The sequence below is a fragment of the Sarcophilus harrisii genome, chromosome 1, assembly GCF_902635505.1.
Source record: "Sarcophilus harrisii chromosome 1, mSarHar1.11, whole genome shotgun sequence".
In the NCBI taxonomy this organism is placed as follows: domain Eukaryota; kingdom Metazoa; phylum Chordata; class Mammalia; order Dasyuromorphia; family Dasyuridae; genus Sarcophilus; species Sarcophilus harrisii.
In genome coordinates this window covers 623,341,372-623,363,765 of record NC_045426.1, presented here as the reverse complement: position 1 = coordinate 623,363,765, position 22,394 = coordinate 623,341,372, and the positions used below count along the sequence as shown (strand labels likewise).

At 40.1% G+C, this 22,394-nt stretch overlaps 1 protein-coding gene and 1 long non-coding RNA gene across 2 annotated transcripts in view; both read left to right on the top strand.

Moving 5' to 3' along the window:
* NDRG1 (N-myc downstream regulated 1) overlaps positions 1-22,394 on the top strand; it is a 75,411-nt gene that overhangs the window by 50,352 nt on the left and 2,665 nt on the right. The window contains exons 8-15 of the mRNA XM_012541831.3: positions 520-606; positions 2,970-3,026; positions 5,100-5,203; positions 7,544-7,600; positions 8,763-8,814; positions 12,190-12,237; positions 14,367-14,402; positions 16,456-16,507. Coding sequence (XP_012397285.1) covers positions 520-606; positions 2,970-3,026; positions 5,100-5,203; positions 7,544-7,600; positions 8,763-8,814; positions 12,190-12,237; positions 14,367-14,402; positions 16,456-16,507 — 493 coding nt within the window. The remainder of the gene's footprint in view (positions 1-519; positions 607-2,969; positions 3,027-5,099; positions 5,204-7,543; positions 7,601-8,762; positions 8,815-12,189; positions 12,238-14,366; positions 14,403-16,455; positions 16,508-22,394) is intronic.
* LOC116420699 lies at positions 17,728-22,288 on the top strand. The gene is made up of 2 exons (XR_004231101.1): positions 17,728-20,795; positions 21,390-22,288. It is a non-coding gene; the product is annotated as an uncharacterized LOC116420699 (long non-coding RNA).

The window sequence follows — 22,394 nt, the reverse complement described above, 5'->3', positions numbered from 1 at the left end:
CACTAATTTCAAGAATTAGAACTTCTGTAGGAAGCTGTGAATGTCTCTTTGTTGATGAAGCTGACTAGGTTTTATTTTTTTTTAATTTAATTTATATTTATTTTTAAAATTATTTTTATATTTTATTTATATTTATATATTAAAAATTATTAAAATTGTTATAGTGAGGGTTTCTTTTGTATATGGATAAATTCAGATGGCCATTGAGATTTACTTCCAACTTTCAACTATAGTGAGAGGGGAACATAGCCTTGGGTCCAAATGCCAGCTCTGATACTTGGTAGTTTATGGTGAATGGGAGCGTTGACTTGACAGCTAGAAAGGGTATCAGAGATCATCTGTTTCTGGTTTTTCACATGAGGAAATAGACCTAGAGAGGTAACTTCAAAGTCCAAGAGTAGCTAACAGAGCAAGGATTTGAAATAAAAGTTCTCTGGTCTCTGAGGGACCCTTCCAGTTACAAAATGGTATTTCTGCTTGCCTGTTATATTTCTGATTTTATATTGTCGTCTTTCACAGCTCAACCACCCAGAGATGGTGGAAGGACTCGTCCTCATCAACGTGAACCCTTGTGCTGAAGGGTGGATGGACTGGGCAGCAACCAAGGTAAAGAAATGCAGTTTTGGAAACGTGCGTGTTTTCTGTAAGGAGATCTGCAGGCCGGGAGCCTGATCTGTCCTGATAGGAAGCAGTACCTCAAGCTCTGTCTTATTCCTGCAAAAAAGCATTTTCCTTGGCCTGTGGGCTCCTTCAGCTGGGAGCTCTCAGTAAATGTGGGTGGGAAAAGCCCCTGAAGCCTGCCCATTCTTGAAGCAACAAGGGTCCTTCTAAGCCAGCACTGATCCATGCAACTCTTAGCTAGACATTTATTGGTTTTTTTTTAAAAAAAATATTTTTTTTGGAAGTATCTCTCATCTTTGCCAAGAAGAGAATAAATTGTTCCAGATGAAATGAGATATATAGCCTTTCAGTCTGGGAGCAGTTCTGACTTTTCATTTTGAAAATGTGTTTTTGCCAAACTTGGGGTGGCTATCAAGTGACATGGAGGCAGTGAAGTCATCTCACAGCCCAAGGCTTGATGCTCCGGGTACATTGAGTTCATCTGTGCTATCTTTCCCTCTTCTTCCTCGAACGTGGGTGGCAGTGCAAGGTGGAGTCTCTCCCACCCTTCTTCTTCACTGGAGGTCTTCAGATGTAGCCTGGGTGACTGGAGATACAGTGGAGAGGGCTTCAGGAAGGGGGTGGAGTGGGTGGTCTCAGGGTTGTGACCGTATCAGGGTCTTGAGCTGTGTAGCAGCCTGAGACCTTTCCCAGTGGCTCAGACATAGCCCAGTTCAACAGTATGTGCAGTGGAAGGAATCCTGCCAGATTCTTAGCACCTTCAAATGAAAGTTCCTTCCTTTTCCCTGAATCAAAGGAATCAAAAACTACTTTAAAACCAGGCAAGATTGGGATCTTGTCTTTCAGGATAAGAGAAAAGCCAGGGGCCTTAATTCGCAGTGTTACTCTGATTTACTATTACATTTACTGTGGAGCTTTCTCTCGCTATCACTGTATCAGGGCCTTGAGCTCTGTATCAGCCTGAGACCTTTCACAGTGACTCAGACAAAGCCCATTTCAACAGGATGTGCAGTGGAAAGAACCCTAACAAGCTTCATAGCATCTTCATTTCCTTCCTTTTCTCTGAATCAAAGGGAATAATACCTAAAAGGACAACTTTAAAACCAGGCAAGATTAGGACCTTGCCTTTGAGGAGGCTTAAGAGAAAAACCAGGGGTCTTAATTCACAGTGTTACACTTATTTTCTGTTAAACTTTCTGTTTTTGGTAATCTCTTCTCCCTGTCTTTTTTTGAGGGAGGAGTGGGAGAAGTTGTGCTTAAGAAAAGTTGTATTTTGACTTTTTTTTTTTTTTTTTTTTTTTTTTTTTTTTTTTTTTTTACACAAGATCATTTCCCAACATCCCATCCTTGGAGTCATTCTGCTTTTGTAATAAAGAAAAGTTAGGCAAATATCTATGACACCTATTGTTACCACTCTATTTAGAGGGAAAGCCAAGATTGTTCATTGCAATTTTTGTTTGACTGCCTTTTAGCTGGCTTTTGTTTGTATTGTTGTCATTCATTGTTCTCTGGGTCTTCCATTATCATTTGGTATCAGAGCAATTATGCTTCATAGAACTCTATTTAATAATTTTATTTTTTAAGAAAAAATTCTTTGCCATTTTTCTTTTTTAAAATTTATTTAAAACTTAAATACAAAATAGAAAAAGGAAAGAAACAATCTTTGCCATGTTCATGACAGAACATAGAAGATGATTCAAAATATAAAACAATAAATTTCCATTTCAAGAAAGCCTATAAAATGAATACATCATGTTCAAAGTTTCCATCTTTGATTCCATGTGAATTTTCTTTTGTTTTTTGCTCTGTACTTTTTACTTTTTTTTTTTTTTTGCCTCTTTCCTTCCCCCAGAAAGTTACAAGTAACTGTGGATATATGTAAATATATATACATACATATATATATACACACACACACACACACACATACATAGATATCTATAATCATACATTCATTTACATCTGTGTAAGGTCACACTGTGCTTTTTTCTCCTCTGTTTCTCTGAATCATCATTTTTCATCATTTTCAACATCCATCACAGCAATATATCAATCTTATATACACTGTTAGTTATTTTAAATAGTCTGAGGATTTTTAAAAACAACAATAGTATTCTGTTACATTCACATTCCAGAGTTTGTTGAGACTCCCCCTTGGACAGGACCTGCCTTTATTTCCAGTTTTTAATGCCACGGGGAGTATTGCTATGAATATTTTCCTGTGAACCACCTTTCTTTCTGTCACTGACCTCTTTAGGGGTCAGAAGTGCCCAGAAGTGGAATCACTAGGGTACAGATAGTTCAGTGACTTGACTGTCTTGTTATTTTGTTGTTTTTATCTGCATTAGATCTCTGGGTGGACCCAAGCTCTTCCGGATATGGTGGTGTCTCATTTGTTTGGGAAGGTGAGTCATTAGAACAAATTCTACAAGAGCAGGATCCAACCCTTGCCCTATAACCCTCTAGATTCGATCTTCCATAGGTCAGCTCACACCCCTCAGAAAACAGGCAGAGGAATCTCAGGCTTTCTGTGCTATCTAAGAAGATATGTTTTCATTAGCTTCTGAATGAAATTTGCCCTTCTTCCTTGCATCTAATTTGATAAAAGCAGTGGTACCTTTGTATGCTACAAGTAGATATAAAGAGATAAACCTTTCTACAAAGGCTGACTCAGAGGGATGACATTATTTGTGATATACATATGTCAACCATCTCTCACCCCTATTTGTTTGTTTTTCTTGATAATTTTCTAATCGCTTATTTTTTTTTTTTTTTAAAGAGAGGACATATTCCTTTTAAGTGAATCAGTAGCCTCAAAAAATTGACATTATATGTATCATTTCACTCCTGTAGATCCTAACCTTGTCACTCATACTTAGTACAAATGCTTCACATTTCTTTGTCAAAAAGTGACAGTTTTACATTTAGACTCTCACTCTGGTTTTATTTGGCTGGGGTGTTTGGTAGAGGAACCCCCCCCCCCCCAATCTCCTTAGTAGTAGGTCATCTCCTTAACTCAAATCATCTCTGACCTTTGAAGAACTAAAACTGTCTTTTAGTTCCATGGGATCTTAGAATTTCAGAGATATAAGCTAGCTCCCTTCTCATTTGGAAGCTACCCTAGTATTCATCCCTTGACCACCAGCTAAAGATTCATCTCTAGGTTGAACATCTCGCATTACTTGGTGGTTACCCAGATGGGTTTCTCCATTGATGGGGACCTCACTATTTTATGAGGAGCCCATTCTGTTGTGGGGCACTTTTCTTGTGGGTAGGTCTTTGCATATTCTGAGCTAAATAAAATCTGCCTCCTTGTAACTTCCATCTGTGGCTCCTGGGTTCCTTCTGCTGGAGTTCTCATGAGAGTCTTTCAGATCCCTCATACTCTTTACATCTTTTCAGGCCGGTGAGGCCTTTGGATCCCTTCTCAGAAGTGGTTTCTCTCCATATTTACAGAGAAGGATAAATTTCGATTCGAGGCTAATAAAAGCATACGTTTGCAGACCCCTTAGAATTAACCGAGCCTATCCTATTAACCATGAGCACACATGTGGCAGGATGGCTTTCTTCTCGTAGGCTGCCGGTTTCTGCCAGTTGGTTTTAATCTGAAATAACAGAAGGGTTACTCACAGGCTAATTCTTCTAGTGGTGTTTGTAGCTGTTTGACCTTTTCCCTCCTTAAGTAATCCCAGACTCTGTTTTGACAACAGCCCCTGCTCAACATGATTAGGGTCTCCGCCTCCTCCTTCTCTAGCTGGATGTTACTGATTAGGTAACACTTCCAAGCCCAAGCCCCATGCCTATACCTAGAGCTCTCAAGCCTGAGGAGAATGTTGTTTTGAGCCGATGTTTGGACAATGATTGGCTTTTCCCGAAAATAAACAAGAAAGGAAAAAGAAACTGGGTTTGTGCCGAGTTAGGGGGTCAGACTATGTAGATTGAAATGCTCCTCTCCTGCCTCCTGTTTTGTGGCTTAAAAATGTCATACTTCATTGGGGCATTTGGCTTTCAAGCAGAGAAGGCAGGGTAGCAGTGTGGTGTAGAGATGATCAGCCAGGAGGACGAATTCTGAAGGCTACCCTAGATTCTGTCTGTAATTGCACCACTTTTCCTTTCTGGACCTGGAATTTGGACAGGATTATCCCTAAGGTCCTTTCCCACCCCAATGGCTCACATTTATAGTGCCATAATATAGTGTTATAGATATTATGATACCTGTTTTATGGATGAGGAAACTGAGGCTCAAACCAGTTAGTAAATATCGAAGTCAGGTTTTAACTCCCTCCTCCAAATTCAGCTTCCATCCCACTATAAACCACCATTTTACAATTCTAGGCAAACCCTGCTCTGATATTTTTTCTAATTGGGCCAGACTTGACTGGGGCTTTCCATTCCCATTCCTTCCTTCTGGTATAGTCTATTAGTTGATGAATTCATTGATGTTTTTCTTCCCCCTCACCCACTTCTCTTAATCACAGGAAGAAATGCAGAACAACATAGAGGTAGTGCACACCTACCGCCATCATATCATCAATGACATGAACCCGAGCAATCTCCACCTCTTCATTAATGCCTACAACAGGTAATGCCTTTGGAATTCGGTCATGTCACTTTCTCATTGGCTTTCAGTTTTCTCGGTAGAAGTTGAGGAGGCAGGACTGGATGTTCTCCAAGGTCCCCAACAGCTAGAAAGGTGTAGGATTATCTGCCTGGCTTGTGTCTGGCTTGATCTTCTGGTTCATAGGTCAGTGGTTTAATATCTTTAATGTGCCCACCTTGTTATGTGACTAGGGTGGATGCTCCTATTAGGTCTCTCCTGGTTCTGATGTTGTGGTTCTAACAGTCTATGTTCAATTAAATCCCTCCCAGCTCTCATGTTCTAGGTTCTGACACTCAATGTCCAATTACGTCTTTCCCAACTCTAATATTCTATGCCCAATTAGGTTTTTCCCAGCTCTAATGTTCTAGGTTCTAACATTCTATGTCCAATTAGGTCTCTTCCAGCTCTGATGTTCTAGGTTCTGACACTCTTATGTCCAATTAGGTCTTTCCCAACTCTAACATTCTATGTCCAATTAGGTCTTTCCCAGCTCTCAAGTTCTATGTCCAATTAGATCTTTCCCAGTTCTAATGTTCTAGATTCCAACATTCTATGTCCAATTAGATCTTTCCCAGCTCTAATGTTCTAGGTTCTAACATTCTATGTCTAATTAGGTCTTTCCCAACTCTAATGTTCTATGTCCAATAAGGTCTTTCCCAGCTCTGACATTGTATGTCCAATTAGCTCTCTCCCAGCTCTCATGTTCTAGGTTCTGAAACTCTATGTCCAATTAGGTCTTTCCCAACTCTAATATTCTATATCCAATTAGGTCTTTCCCAGCTCTAACATTCTATGTCCAGTCAGGTCTCTCCCACCTCTAATGGTCTAGATTTTAATACTCTATGTTCAATTAGGTCTTTCCCACCTCTAATGTTCTAAGTTCTGACACTCTTATGTCCAATTAGGTCTTTTCCAACTCTAACATTCAATATCCAATTAGGTCTCTTCCAGCTCTAATGTTCTAGGTTCTAACATTCTATGTCCATTTAGGTCTTTGCCAGCTTTAATGTTCTAGGTTCTAACATTCTATGTCCAATTAGGTCTTTCCCAGCTCTAATGTTCTAGGTTCTAACATTCTATGTCCAATTAGGTCTTTCCCAGCTCTAATGTTCTAGGTTCTAACATTCTATGTCCAATTAGGTCTCTTCCAGCTCTAATGTTCTACATTTTAACTCTCTGTGTCCAATTGGTTCTCTCCCAGCTCTCATGTTCTAGGTTCTATGTCCAATTAGGTCTATTTTCAACATTCTAAATTTTCAGGTGCCTTCCATTTCCAACACTATAGATTGCAACAAATTGTATTCATAGGCTTCCTCTAGCTCTAACATTCAGTGGAGATCGCTTCTTCCAGTTCTTTTTGTTTTACAATTCAAAAATTTGCAAATAAATCTATTATAATGTTAGATGCTAGAACATTAGAGCTAGGAGATTCCTAATAGGACATCGAATATTATAACCTGCAATGTTGGATCTTGAAGACACTTGAAAACTTAAAATGTTAGAGCTGGAAACCTCATAGGATATATAGAATGTAAGAACCTAGAACAGTGGAGTTGGAAGAGACCTAATAAGGCATAGCACATTAGAAACTGCAGTGTTGGAGCTGGGAGATACTTGCAAGTATAAAATATTAGAAGTGTGAGAATTAGAAGTACCCTTTGAGCATAGAATTCGTAATGAAAAGAATCTCAGAACATATAACTAGAATGTTGTAAATAGTAAGAACCTTAAAAGGTTCTGTACAAAATGTCAGAACTACCTTAGAGATCATCTTAGTTTAGGAAACCGACCTAAAATTTGTTTAGTAAATCCTAAAAAATAATTATTTCTTTCCTATCCCCATTCTTTTGGTCTTGGGTTGCTTTGCTGGGAAGGGAGGAGGATCATGGGCAGCATTCTCCCCCTTCTCTTCTGTATAGATGGAAATTCACAAAAATACCATTTTCAGTCTATCCCCCATCCAAGGTGGTCACAACTTTAAGAGTAATGGTGGTATTAGCTTTTCATGAAAGATTGAGATTGTGATAAAGACCATGAGAAAAACCATGTGTGGGACATCCAGGAAATAATTCTGCTTGTTTCCCCTGAAGTGTCTACATTTGAGCCTCAGTCTCCTGGCAGACTGGGGCTTCCACCAGACATGTTTTACACCCTCAGTGGGGCCAGGAAGGTTCTGTCAGTCTAGCATCCCAGCTGATGTTGACGGGTTTTGGGGCATGTAGAGTCCGGCGGGTCATCCCTGTTCCCGGATCCCCTCATACTATTGATCTTTCTCTACTGCCCAAGGCAGCATCTGTTAATTACTTTGGCTTATTTCCACAGTCGCCGAGATCTAGAAATCGAGCGTCCTTTCCCAGGAACCAGTGCTGTCACCCTACAGTAAGTGGCTGCCTTCCATATGTCTATTTGCAGGCTGAGCCTTGCCCAGAATTCCCAGATCCCTTCCAAAATGACATTTGTAATCCACTTTTTATATAAATTGTCTCATTTGGCCCTTACCATTCTGTGAAGTAGATGTTCTCTCCATTTTCTTTTGGAAAAGCCCAGAGAAGGGAAATCAGCTCGGGATCAAACAAGAAGTAAGTTTCAGAGTGGAATACTGTACTCTAGATGATGCAGAAAAAGATCTGAGTTCAAATTTTGCTCAAGACATTTATTATTTATTGACCCTGCATCTCAGTTTCTTCATCTAATAAATGGGGATAACAATAGGATCAGCAGTACTTTTCAAACCTTAAAGCAAAAAAAGATAGTTATTGTTGGCAGGCAGGCTCAGGGTAAGCTGTGCTGTGTTTTCTGATTTATAATTCAGTTTTATTTCCAATGGGTAGATGTAAAGGCTTAGCCAAATATCATGGCAACCATAAACAGAGTTTTCTTTGATGGGTATTTCAGGTCCCATTTTTGCTGGAGTTGCCGCTTGATTTTCTGGGATTAATACCTGAGACAGTTGCTTCTCTGCAAGCAGTGCCTCATAGATACAAAATGAGCATCTTTCCTGAGTTATAATCTGACATGATGGGAGGATAAAGCTAATTTTTTCTGGAGCTTTTCTTAATTAAGGGGAGAACAAAACAGTGTGCACCCAGGGACATAGAAGTGTACTGGATTGGACTTGAGGGGGTGACCTAAAGACCCAGCTTCTAATTCTACCTATGGCTGATATCCACTTCATGGAATATAAAAGTTTGTATTCATTTGTTAGCTGAAAATAAAGATATCTCTGGAAAGGTCCATTTTAGTCCCAGTCCCACTTGATCATTGCTTAGGTCCTGATTAACTCAGAGCAATGGAAATAACAATTGTTTCTGTTTTGGCCAGAAATCCTTTCCCAGAATGATTTTTTTTTTTTTGACTAGATAAGAGGCCATTCTTTACCTCAATTCTTAATCAGAATGAGTATGGCCATAGTCAAACTGAGGCCTTTTAAAGGCTCAGGTCTCCCAGGGTCATTTCCAGTCATCCTGCTCTATGTCTGGCCGCTGGACTTAGTGTTGGCCCTTAGGACTGACACATTTCCTTTCTCTCTGATCATACACAGATGCCCTGCATTGTTAGTGGTGGGAGATAATTCACCTGCGGTGGATGCTGTGGTATGTAATTATTAAGTTTTTTGTAATTATAGCTTTGCTATATAAAATAAGAGCTTTGTCATCTGTTGTGTTGGAAAGGCCCAAAATATGACTGAAGAATAAGTGCAATTACAAAATAATCCATATTAACTCTGTCAGGTTGTATTGCCCTAAGGGTTTTCTCTGTGAGACTACAGGGGAGTAAGAATCCCATATTTTGCCTCCATCAGTCCACACCTGGAGTACTGTAATGAATTCTGAGTCCCACCTTTTAGAAAGGACATGAATAAGCTGGACAATGTTTACTGGAGGGGTGATCAAGATGCTGAAGGAATTTGAAATCCTGCCCAATGAGGAGGAGTTCAAGAAACAAAGACGAGTCTAGAGGAGAAAAAGAATTCTTAGAGGGAACTTGATTTTGTCTCTTCTTGTATTTGGAGAAAGGTGTTGGGTAGAAGAGGGAATAGACTTCATTCCTGAGGCCAAAATAGAATATTGAATGGAATTTGAAACATATTTTATTGATGCTTTTTTTTTTCTAAGAGAAAAATCACTCTTGTCACTTTCTATTGACAATTTACTCCCCTTTTCCTTGAAAAACCTTTATTCTCTCCCTTGTAACAAAGAGATTAAGTTAAACACAAATCGATACTTTGTCTGTGAATATACTTCATTGTACTCTTGTAATCTGCCAAGAGGCAGCAAACATGCACAGTCAGCCTCTGAAATCACCCTAGATCATTACTTTGAGGTCTCTTAATCTTGTTTTCCTTTACATAGTTGTGGTCATAATGTAAATTGTTTTCCTGTTCTGTTTACTTTGTTCTGCATTGTAGGTGGAAGTGTCAGGTAGGCAGATTTGGACTCAGCTTGAAGAAATACTTTCTAATGATTGGAACGATCCCAAATAAAATTGGCTGGCTTTGGGAGGGAGAGAGTGCTTTAAGTAGGGACTGGCTGGGTAGCCAACTGTTAGAGAAGGTGTAGAAGAGAAAATATATTTGTCCCTGGCTCTTGACAACTCTTGAAATTCTATGAATAACACACACAACTCACTATTGCTTACAAAAAGCAAAAAAGTCCCTCTTTTTCCTTTTCTAATAAAGGACTAGAATTCTAAAGACTGTCTTTTCCCCCTGGCTTAGTTCCTTTTTTGGAAGGTCATAGGCGCTAAAGTTGGAGAAATTCTTTGAGATGACTAAATTCATCTTATTTTTATAGATTAGAAAATTGATGCTCAGAGTCAGGATATGAAATATGGAGAATGTGCTATTCATGCCCTCGTGAGGAAAGATGGGCCCCACATAAGAAATTCAGTGAGTCAGTCGATAAGTATTTACAAAGGACCAGGGTGCCAAGGAGTCAACAAGAATTTATTAGTCTATACTAATTATATCAGGCACTGTCTGCTAAGTACTAGGGATCCAAAGAAAGGCAAAGGAGAGTTCTTGCCCTCAAGAAACTAACTTTCTAATAGGTAAACAACTGTGTACCATAAGATATATACAGGATAAAAAGAGCTCATCAATCCAGGGAAGGTTCTAGCCTTCAGGGGCATTGAGATTCTGTAGAAGGTGGGATTTGAAAAAGCATACAGAAATAAGGAGCATTCTAAGTATTGGGGATAGCCAGGAAGAATGGCTGAGTGACTGGCTCATGGATCGCCCCACCCTGAAGGGGTCCCACTTGTCCTAGTTCTGAGATTCTGGGATTATATGAAGTGGTCAATTTGATTTGATCGGTCTCTGACTTGAATCAAATGGCCAGCATTTGATAAATGTTTGGCCATTCTCTGGGAGAGAGAAGATCTCTCTCAGGCAGCTCTGCCCAGGGTTTTTTCCCAAGGCTCCTACCCAGATTAGAGAAAAAGTCAAGATCCTGAAATCGGCTCCTTCCTTTCACCATCCATCTGGAGCTGCTCATCCGCTTGCCTCAGATGTTCCTCCTATCCTCACCCCACACTGGTCGCCCGGATGACTTCACCTAAATGCCATCAGCCTTAACTCAGAAAACCAGCTGGCATTTTTGTCTGCTGCCCTGTTCAGCAAGGGCAGCCCATCCTCTGGAGGCTTCAGTTGCCTGGCAACAGGGTCCACATCTCCTTCCTCCATGTCTTCCTGACTGCTTTTCATTGACTTTTTTTTATAAGCATGTTTGCCACTTGGATCTTGGGCCTCCAAGTGGCTTATTGAGCTTTTGGACGGCATGACATCTGACTTTGTTGTCAGAGCAGTTTAGGGGGAAACTCAAGGAAGCCATGAGGAATGATGATTACCCAACAGATGTGTTCAAATGGCTCTACTAGGTTTCTCGGTTGGAAGGAGTAGAGAGGGGAAGAAACCATATTTGAAGAGAAAAATCATTACGTGGAATATGATCCTGTATGTACCTTATGGTTAAGGAGAGAATTGGAGGTTGTTGATTCTAGGACATGACAGAATAATATGAAAAGATTGGGGTTGGGGACTGGTATTTACTTATTTTTAAACTACAAACCCATAAGCTATTTGAGAATAAGCTTTTCTTCGTATCCCTTGTGCTCAGTACATGGTAACTGGTTAATAGATGCTTTTTAAAATTATCATGCGGCTACTTTAAAAGGTAGCATGACCTCAGACTGTGTTAACAAAAAAGATGGTATCTAGAGAAGATGTGATAAATCTTCAAGCTTCTCAGATGACCTGAACTGTGTTGAGTTCAGGATCCCCCCATTTTAGGAATAACATTGACAGACTGGGTTATATCTAGAGACAGCTACCATCTGGAGGAAAAGGCAAGAAGTAAGTGTCCAGGCAAATCACTTAATGAGGATGTCAGAAGGGAAATAGCTTTTCAGGTGATTCAGAGATTTCTTCCAATTCAGAGAATCTGTGAAATAGGTAAAGAATTATTCTGTAAAAAAAAGAAAACAAAAAGTAAGGTTGTTTCTGTGTGGTTCCAGAATATAAAACTGAGACTTGGATGCAAGTTCGAGGGAGGCAGATTTTGCTTTAGTGGGTGAAGGAATTTCATGATAAATTAGGGCCAGAACCAGAAGAGGCTGCTTTGGGGAGATAAGTGATTTCTTTAAGCTGTTTATATAGAGAGAGGCTGAATAAAGCTTCTTAAAGGGGCTCTTATAGAAGGGTCTCCAGCACCAGGTGGACAGTACAGGTTGGCTTCTATATCCTTTCCAGCTCTTAAGCCTGTTACTTTGCAGAATTTTAGAGATAGAAAAGGCCCTAAAGATAATTCACTTTATTTTATTCATGAAAAGACTGCAACCCAGAGGTAATAGTAATGGTTTGCCCAATATATTTAAAAATGTGAAAATATGAAGTTTTTTTTAGCCCTAGCTGTATGGGATCTCTTTGGAAGCAAAGATAATATATGCAGATCAATTCTTCTCTTGCATAGGTGGAGTGCAACTCTAAACTGGATCCAACCAAGACCACACTCCTAAAGGTAATATAGCAAATAGAATGGGTGTGGTGGGGTAGGGGAGGTTGGGTTAAGACCCTGTAAGAAGCATTTATTTATTAAACACTTGTATTGTAATGAAGGAAGACTGCATACAAAAGGGAGCTGATAAAAGCACTGGTGGAGGGCCTGGAAAGCCCAGCCAGGATAAGAATGAAACCTGGTCAGCCAGGGCCTGTCTCCTGTATGGAGGGCATTGGGAAGAACTCACCTAATGGACAAATAATGTTGCAGGGCAGAAAGTTCCAGGAACTGGGGATTTTTAGTCATGTTGGTAAAGTCCATAGAATTAGATGTGGAGTCTGGGTGGGACACAGGTGGGACATGAGAAGGGTACTGAGTTTATTTCTTGGATAAATGCATTTTCTCTTGGGAATCCAAAGGATACTGAGCCCAAGTTTAGATCAGGAAGTGTTGGGGGGCAATCTCCAATCAATCCACAATAATTACGCAAAGTACTATACTAGGTGCTGACAATAGAAAGTTACAACTCAAAACAATCTTCGTGTCAAGAATGACCTTGTTTTGACACTTTAATCAGTGTGGTATTTGCTATTCTAGTACCAGTCACCATTGTGTCTTCTCTTTGTGACGTATTCTTCCATAAATATTCCATAAAAATGCCATTTTATGGAGGCAACTTTGTCCTTCCAAGAACTTAAAATAACGAATATTTACATAGCACCTACTGTGTGCCTGGCACTCTAAGTGCTTTACAGTGAGATTTGAACCTAGGAAGAATATTCCTGACTCCAGGCCCAATATTTGAGCACTGCGTCACCTATTGCCCAGTAAGAATGTAATACACCTTTTCCCGTCCCTTTTTCTCTTTTCTGCACATCGCTGTAACACTCAGCTCATCCCAGCCTTCTGTCTGAATGTATTCCAAGCATATATATCTCCGCTGATGGGGCTAACAAATGCTTCCCCACAGCAGCCCTCTGTTGTTTATCTCCATTTTCAGATGAGCTCATTGATGCTCAGAGAGAGTACATGACCCATTCCCAGCAGTGCAGCAGATTTCAGGGAAGGCTTGCTTTTTATTCAGTGCCCCCTCCATGGGGGGGGGGGGGGGGCGGCTGCTGGCCCAGGAAATGAGAGAGACCTTGACTCTCAAGGCCACTGAAGGGCAGAGCCGAGCACTGGAGTCCGGCCAAGAACTCTGCTGTCAGTTTGCGAATGTATTCCATAATGGATTTTTAAAGCTAGCCTGAAGGGGAGTCCAGTAGGCCAGTGGCCTATGGTTTTATTTTGCTGTTGCTTTATAACAGACACAACATAATGAATTGGTAATAAATAGTCCATTTGTCTGGGATTTTGTGGGGATCCCTGTTGGGGACAGGGAAATTATTAGAGTCTTCTTTGTTTCTTATTGCCTGGGCTTGGGGAGGGGCTAGCAGTTCCATGAGAGGAAGGGTCACCTTTTCCTCCCAAGGAACCTTTGAGTTTGGTCAAGGAGGGGTGGGCCGGGGCCTTCTGCACTTTTAAAATATAACCACTTCCCAAAGATGGTAACAAGATAAAGAGCTTCCAATTCTGCTCTGCTTTAGTTACCCGGATTAATCAATAACCACTTAGTAAGTATTCACTGAGACACTGTGCTAGGCACTAGGGAAACAGATAAAAAGGAAACTAAACCTACTGTGAAAACGTGTTATATTCAGGAAAAAATAGGTTGCATATTTATAATATGCAAAGTGAATGCAAGATAATTTCCAGAGGGTGGAGAAGAAATCAGTTTAAAAAAATTAAAAAAAAAAAAGAAAAAGTTTTTTTAAGGAAAAAATTTTTGATTTGATTTGAAGACAGAGGTGAAGAAGGGAGTAACTAAAGGAAGATGGGCTTTGCCAAAGTCCAGAAGTGGGAAATAGAATACTATGTATATAACAAGCATAGTGAGATTGGTTTTGCTGGACAGACAAATCCATGAAGGGAAAATAGTGTGGAGATAAGCTCTATGATATGCTGAGGAGGCACTTGACTTAAAAACGCCAGGAAATTCATTGATAGTCCTCATTATCTGAAAGATTGAACAAGCATATCTACATGATTATGATTACGTGTGTAATGTTTCCATGCTGTTTCCCTCCTAACCTGAATTTGCTTCCTTCTAGATGGCGGATTGTGGAGGCCTGCCACAAATTTCTCAGGTAATATTTGATTACAGTAGGCATTTCAAAGAGTGCTTACTGCCTGTTAACATTACAAAACTGGGAAGTGGGGTTTAACTGCTCTCAGCATTCAAGAGGGGACAAAAGTTCAGCTGTAGCTTTAGGAAATCACCAGGCCCTTCTCCACAGAATAGTTTTGCAACAACAGCTTTGTCCATGTTTTCCCTTTTTCTTCCTAACTGATTCCTACCATCTCATCTCTCATGTTTGTCATCCAGCACTTACACTACATACAGTCAGGCTCCAAATTCCCTCAACATTTATACCATACACAAGGATTCTCAGGGAGACCTCTTCACTGGCACAAATGCCTTTTTAACTCATTTAATCAATCTGCTTTTCATTAACTCCATCCCCATTCCAACTTTGCTTTCCCCATCCCCTCTTCTTCCCCATTCCCTCCTTCCCAAATCTTTCTCATTTCCTCCTCATTTTCCCCTTTCTTTTCTTCCCTCTTTTAATTTCTTTCCTTCTCTTTTTCTCTCCATCCTTTCCACCAACTCCCTCCCCCCCTCCCTTTTATTCATTTTCTTTCTGCTTATCATGGTGGCTGGAATACTGAAGGCACTTAATGAATGCTTGTTGATTGGATCTCCCTCCCTATTCTGATGTTCTCATTCTAAAGATGAGGAAACTGCCCCATAAAAATTGAGGTCCCTTCTGACCCACGTTCTTCATTTCTATATTATTAAATATTTTCCATCTCATTTTTAGTTTTGGCTTTTCACTTTCCCCAAGACAAACAAACAAAAAACCCTTAACCTAAAACACCTCCTCTCAAACTCTCTGCATAATTCATCGTCTCATTTTGGGAGATAGGTAGGACCTAGAAGATGCTTGTCTTGCCAAGCCTCAGGAGGAACAGATGGCCTTGTAAACAGAAACCTGCTTAGGTCTAAGCTGCCAGACATGTTAATACCCGCCAGTTACAAGCTTTGGCACATTCCTAATGCAGCCTGCCCATGAGTGTCTCTGCTGAGGAGTTGACCTTAAGCCCTCACTGGCCTAGGATAACTAGAACTGCTATTTGAAAGGGGCAAGAGATCTAATTAAATCTTATATTACATACCCATAACCCAGTATTTCTTCATAGCATTTTATTTTATAAGGAACAATTAGTTGTGATGCAATTTCCCTAAATAATTGTACTGATGTTTTGGAAGCAGTGAAGGCTTCCAAAGGTGGGGTGTAGGAGAATGAATTTTCTTCAAAAATCACATTTCCCCCATTCTTTGAAATCCCTATGCGGAAATATTTAGAGTAACTAGGGGAGAGGGTCCCCAGAGAGCTGTCAAGCAGAGCTGGAAGATCCCTCAGGGATCATCCAATCTATCCTGCTAGGAGAGAGAGAAGAATAGATCATATATTAATCTATCTAGTTGGAAAAACTCAGAAAGAGAAAAGGGAAAATAATTTAAGGCAAAGTCACAAAGCCAGTAAATGGCTTAATTGGAGCCACAATCATAGATTGTCTAGTATTGTAGATTTTAAATCTTAAAGAAGGGACCTTAGAGGCAGTCCAGCTAAGACTGAGATTGTCTATATACATGATTTGTCCAACTAGTCTGTGGCTCAGACAGGATTTGAATACAGGACTTTATAAATCCAGGTCCATTGCCCTGTTCACAATGCCTAGCTGCCTCTCAGAGTTTTGGACTTTGCTGCTTTTCCCAGGCCATCCAAACGCTCATGCATAGACTTTTCAGGGTATATGACACATAGCCTTCTGTAGATCTCATTCCTGGGATGGAGAACAGAGTTTTCAGGAAAGTAAGACCCCATTCCCCTCATTTCCCCCACTTTTATATTCTATATCGCTAGGTCCCAAGAACCTTGAGTCTGGGTCCAGGTCCGTTCCCCTCATTTCCTCCCACTTTTATATATCACCAAGTCCCAAGAACCTTGACTTGGTTCTGATGTCCTGGATCCAGGTTCTAATGGTTCAGCAGAGGCTGAGGATGCTCAGGGCCCTGGCTTCCAGGTTGGAAAAATGACCTGACCAAAGCTTTCCCTATTTTCCCCTCTCTTGCAGCCTGCCAAACTCGCAGAGGCTTTCAAGTACTTTGTCCAAGGAATGGGATACAGTAAGTATATGCTCTGTTTTTTCCACAACACAGAAAGAGGGTCTGAATTCTGTAGTGGGAGGAAGGGGCTGAGTCAGAGCCCGAAAAGGAGAATTTGGCAATGTAGTCAAATGGTCAAGGAGGGGGAAAGTCATTTATGCAAGAGAGTAAGGGGGGTGGGGATTCTAGCATCGTTGACATAGGATGCCCTAGGCTAGGACCTGTCCTGGGAAACGCCACATTTATCAAGTATTGTTTGGGCAGGAGTATCCCTGATACAAATCAAAAGACCCTTCCACAGCCATTATCCATTCGTGCTTCCTTCAGAAGTACATTTTAGCAGATTTGGGTCGTTTCTGGTGCCATTACAATAAGACCCCCATTCTACCTGTTAAGATGGTGTAGGACAGGGCTTCTTACTCATGACCCCTTTTTTATGTGTTTCCAGGTATAAAGGAGATATACAGATCAAACATTTACTGATAATAAATCATAATTTTGCAACCCCCACTCCATTCAGTTACAAGGGAACATGAACCACAGTTTTAAGAAGCTGGGGTGCATGGTATTTTGTTTTGACACTAAACAGCCCCCAGATGCTGTGGTCAGTCTGCTTTTTTCCTTCTGTCCTTTCAGTGGATATCAGCCATTACTTCTTGGTGCTGTTGTCATGCTTGCTATGGGCAGAAAAATAGCCCCCTACCCATTAGAACTGTTTGTAACAGAGACAATAAGGCTTGAGTGTTAGGATAAAATCCACTCACCTCTCCTGCAAAATAAGCCACAAGAGTTTTGTTTGTAACAATTGTTTCGGTGCTGAGAAGCTTTAAATCCAATGGACAAATTGTGTTACCCTCCTTTTCTCTTGGGGTATCATTTGGTTTCATTCATCCCACCCTACTTTAGGTGATTTAAGGGAGCTAAAAGTAGGTTAAAACAATATGCTAATGCCCATGTGTAAAAATAGACTCTCAGTGAGTTACATAGGACTGGCTTAGTCCCTAGGGTCCAGATGGGGCACAATTAAGTGAATAATAACAGCTTACACTTATAGAGAGCATATTACAGTTTATAACAGCTCTGTGAGGTATACAGCAGAAATACCATTAACCCCTTTTAACTGATGAAATCCAGCTGACATTCATACAAGGTTACCCAGTTAATGGGGGCATAGGTAAAATAAGTACTTATTTTTTCCAATAACATGTAAAAAATTTTTAACATTTGATTTTTAAAATGTTAAATTCCAAATTCTCTTCTCTCCTTCCTTCTCCTTCCCTTTCCTTAAAAAGGCAGGCAATTTGATATAGATTAGACTTGGATCACTCACATTTCCATAGCACTTTTTCTGTTTGAGAACAAAGATGGCTCTTCCAACAACCGTATGAGGCAGTACAAATACTATCTTTGCCCTTGCAGTTGAGAACGTGACAGGTGAACTTGACTGTGACCTTTAACTCAGTTGTCCTTTTTCTGCATCCAGTCTTCCAACATAACCCATAGCCATGCAATTCCTATTTAATACCTTCGGTCCTGTGGCCATTTATCTGGTGGTGTCAGTACACAAAGCTTAGATCCAGATTCAAGAAAACTCATCTTCCAAAGCTCAGATACTGGCTTTAGATGCTGGCTAGCTGTGTGACCCTGGGCAAGTCACTTAACCTTGTTTGCCTTACTCATCTGTATGAACTGGAGAAACTCAGCCAGAGAAAACTGAAATGTTTAAAAAAACAAAAACAAAAAAAACCTTAACACTGGCTGACCTCTCCAGGAAGGAAGAATCAGGCTCATAAATTATGTGTTGACTTGGGTTTCTCCTCTTCGGGGCTAAGTGTTTCATTCTGACTGCCTGGCTTTAAGTCCTGCCTTTATGAAAATATTTAATTCTTTGGTGTAAGATGCTGGAAAGATAAAAGTGCTTTGAAAACTTTTAAGTGTCTTACAATTAGAATTTCTGATTAGTAGATTCTGTCTTAATAATCACACAGAAGACTTTAGTTCAACTATTTGATTTTAAAGTCAAATTATAAACAGAAGCAAAATATATGAATTTGTCATACTGTCTTTTGTGCTGAGGCTAAAGTTTGTTCTTTAGCCAGGACAAACACACACATGGCCCAGTTCTCAAATGTGGGCTCATGCCCAAGACAGATGCTGTGATTTCCTGTATTCTCTTAGGACTGTGCCAGTGGTAGCTAGTCACAGGCCACATTCTCTGGAATTTTTTTTTGAAAGGGACCCAGAGGTCAACTAGTCCAATCCCCTGCCTTCTCTGAGATGCTTCAGATACTAACTCTTTTGAGGTATTTGTTCACTCTCTGATATTTGGACAATTTTTTGGAATTTATCAGGGAAGAGAAGAGAACTTATTGACAGAATGGGAGGATCAAGGGAAGATGTGATTTTTAAACAATTTTTTTTTCTTTTTTGAATAGAAGATATTTGGGCACTTAGAACAGATAGCCTTATTATCTCACCTTATATCCAGCCTGTTAAACTGTAGGCTCTTTGAAGGAGAAGCGTACATGGAAGCCATCTTTGGACATCTCACATAGCTTTAGGAAAGTTTCCAAAGTCATTTAACTCGGCTCCTGTCTCATGTCTCAAGAAAACCCAAAGGCCAGAAAAGCAATGATTTGCCTTCAAAGTTATACAAAGCTCTAAATGGCAGAGCTGGATTACAACCCATATGCACCTGACTCCATGTCCAGCAGTTTTGGCTTTGTGCAGCCATTCCCATATGTAGTAGTCAGAGGAGGGAAGGGAATAAACATTTCTCTAGAGTCCACTGCAAGCCAGGCACTCTGCTAAGCCATATAGAGATATTGTTCATTTCATCCTTACGACAATCCTGTGAGGTTGGTGCAGTTATCTTCTTTTTGCAATTGAGGAAACTGGGTAACAGTGAAACGACTTATTCAGGGTCACACAGCTAGTAAGTGTGGAGTCTTCCTGGCTCATTATACCACCTAACTCACTCTAATAAATATCTAATGAATGAAGGAAGGGATTGAATTTGTGTATATTTACTCATGCTCTTATTTTGTGTGTATGTGAGAATGTGAGTAAATAAACGTGTGTATTATAACACTCCATATGTATACTATAGAATGTATCTGTACACACGTGATTACACTGTGTGATTGTAGATACATGTTCCTCTAATAAATATCTAATGAATGAATTTGAATTTATATATATTCACTCATGCTCCCATTATTTTACATGTGTGTGAGAGCATGAGTAAACACGTTTATGCATACAATGTATGTATGTACTACATGATGTATCTCTACACACGTGATTACATGTGTATGATTGTATATACATGTGTGTGTACCAGTGTCCCAAGAGTCTTAGTACAGTTTCAAGATTAAGCGTTATAACTTTAAAGCAACACCAAGATTTGGGGGTACCTTGTATATAATAGCTGTTGTTTATATGGTGTTTTAAAGTTTGTGGAATACTTCAATAAGTAATAGCCCATACTAGCTGAAGGCACTAAGATATGGGGGTACCTTGTATAAAATAGCTGTTGTTAATATGGTATTTTAAAGTTTGTGGGATACTTCAATAATAGCCGTACTACTTGAAGGCACTAAGATATGGGGGTACCTTGTATAGAACAGCTGTTGTTAATATAGTCATTTAAGGTTAGCAGAATGCTTAGAACAGCTTGTAGGTCTGGGAAGGGCTTTGCACATGTTCTGTTCCATTGGTCCTCAAAACAGTCCCATGTAGTAGATGCTGTTATCACCCTTCCTGCTCTTTTCCCCTGGCACTCTTCTGTTGCCTTACACAGAGGTGATGATCCTCATTGTGTAATGTTTTTCCCTCCATCCCCAAGGTGACCTGTGTATCATGTATTCAGCCCTACAGGACACAGGCTCTTTTTCCTGTGGCACCATTTTCCACTGATCCAGTTGTCTCCTCCTGTCACTCCCTGAACCTTTTGAGCTAAGTAACACTGGCAAATGAGGTAACCAGAGAGACCCTCGCATTTGTTTAACTTGCAGTGCGTGAATCAGGGCAAATTTGTCTTGGAGCTGGAGCTGAGTGTAGGTTTTCCTTCCCTTCCTCCCTCTCTCCCCCTAAAAAAAGTTTGCTCTTGGTGGAGGAAAAATAGGGAAAGCTGAGTCAGGCACTTATTTTCCTCACAAAGCAGCTGTGCTTTTTCTTAGGAGCCAGGTTGCTTATTAAGAATAGAGAAAAAGAAAAAGCAGGACCCTTGGAGCCTACTTATTCTCACTTGTTTGCTTGATTTTAAAGGGAGGGAAGATGTCTTGGGGACAGAGCACAAACTTGTCTGGTATGTACACAAGTTTGATAGTATGTGTCCCTATTATGCAATAGACAGTGCCATCAAATGCCTGTAAATTACATTAATTGCATGTGTTTATTTCTTCAGCAAACACTGTATACTATGTATCCAGGCTATTTGACTATTAGTCACTGTGAAGTACTTACTGGTAGGATGGGGAGGGTGCAAGAAAGGTCTGGGTTAAGAGCCTACTATGTGTCCTTGCAGATAGAAAAAGAGCTCACCATCTAAAGAAGAAGACAAGTTATGCACAGGGTAATTTAACAGAGAAAAGTATCAGTAAAGGCTTCCTGTAGAAAGTGAAATATTAACTGGATGAAAGGAAGTGAGATGGAAAAGCATTCCAAGCATGAGATAACCAGAGCCAGGAAATAAAGTGTCTTGTTTGGGAAATTGCAAAGAGACCATCACTTAATCTGAAGAGTATATGAAGGAGGATAAGCTGTAAAATGACAGGAAAAATTGGGGGAAGTGTGGGGGTGTTTGAACACCAAATAGGATTTTGTATTTGATCCTGGAAGTGATAGGGAGTCATTGGAGTTTATTGAGGAAGGAGATGATGTGATTGGACTTGTTCTTTAGGAAAAATCATTTAATGGCTGAATGGAGTGATTGGAGTGGACAGAAACTTGGCAGGTAGACCAGCAGGCTGTTGTCCAAGCATGAGGTGATAAGGTCTGTATTTGAATGGAAGCTGTGTCAAAAAAGAGAAAATGTGTGGGTGAGAGATATCACAGAAGCAAAATCAATAGGCCTTGGCTACCGATTGGACTTGGGAAGGTGAGGAGGTGAGGATGATCCCTGTGTTTTGAGTCTGGGGGTCTGGGAGCATTTGTGTTACCTTTGACAGGGATTAATCTAAAATGTGTACCCAACCTTCCATTTAAGATGGCCAGTAGATATCTGGAGATGAGTGGTGAAATGAGGAATGGATTAGGAGGTAGAGAGGTGATAATTAAATCCATGGAAGCTAATGGGATCACCAGTTTTTAGGAGCCATCCTTTCAGAAAAGCATTGTTAAGTTGGGAGAATGTTGAGGGTGATGGAAAGGGCATTGTGGGGAGAGAGGGACCCATATTCTGTGTTCAATAAAAAAAAAAAACTATATGTTTAGATTGGGGAGAAAAAGATAATTCAGGATAGTCCTGATAGTTTTGTTCAGATGTTGAAAGTGTTCTGTTAGGGAGGTAGGATTAGTCTTGTTTTATTTAACAAAACCAAAAATAGGGATGGAAGCAATATTGGAAAAAAAAAAAAACCATACTAACCTTTAGAACTGTCCAAGAGTAGAATAATCTGTCTAAAGATATACTCAGTTCTTTTCCTTAAAGCAGGCACTGAACATGGAAATTCATTTCAGGATGGTGATCACCTGCAGGATGTCCCTTCCAACTTTCAGATTTTGTGATTCTGGGTCCCTAGGAGCTTTATTTAGGGGATTTTACAACATGGAATTTTTTTTTTTTTTTTAATGACCCAGTACCTCAGAACACAGAATGTTAGAACTGAATTCTGTAAAATGAAGGGAATTTAGAGTAGGTGGATTAGGCTGACTCCCAAAGAGATTTAACCAGTAGTTGTGAATA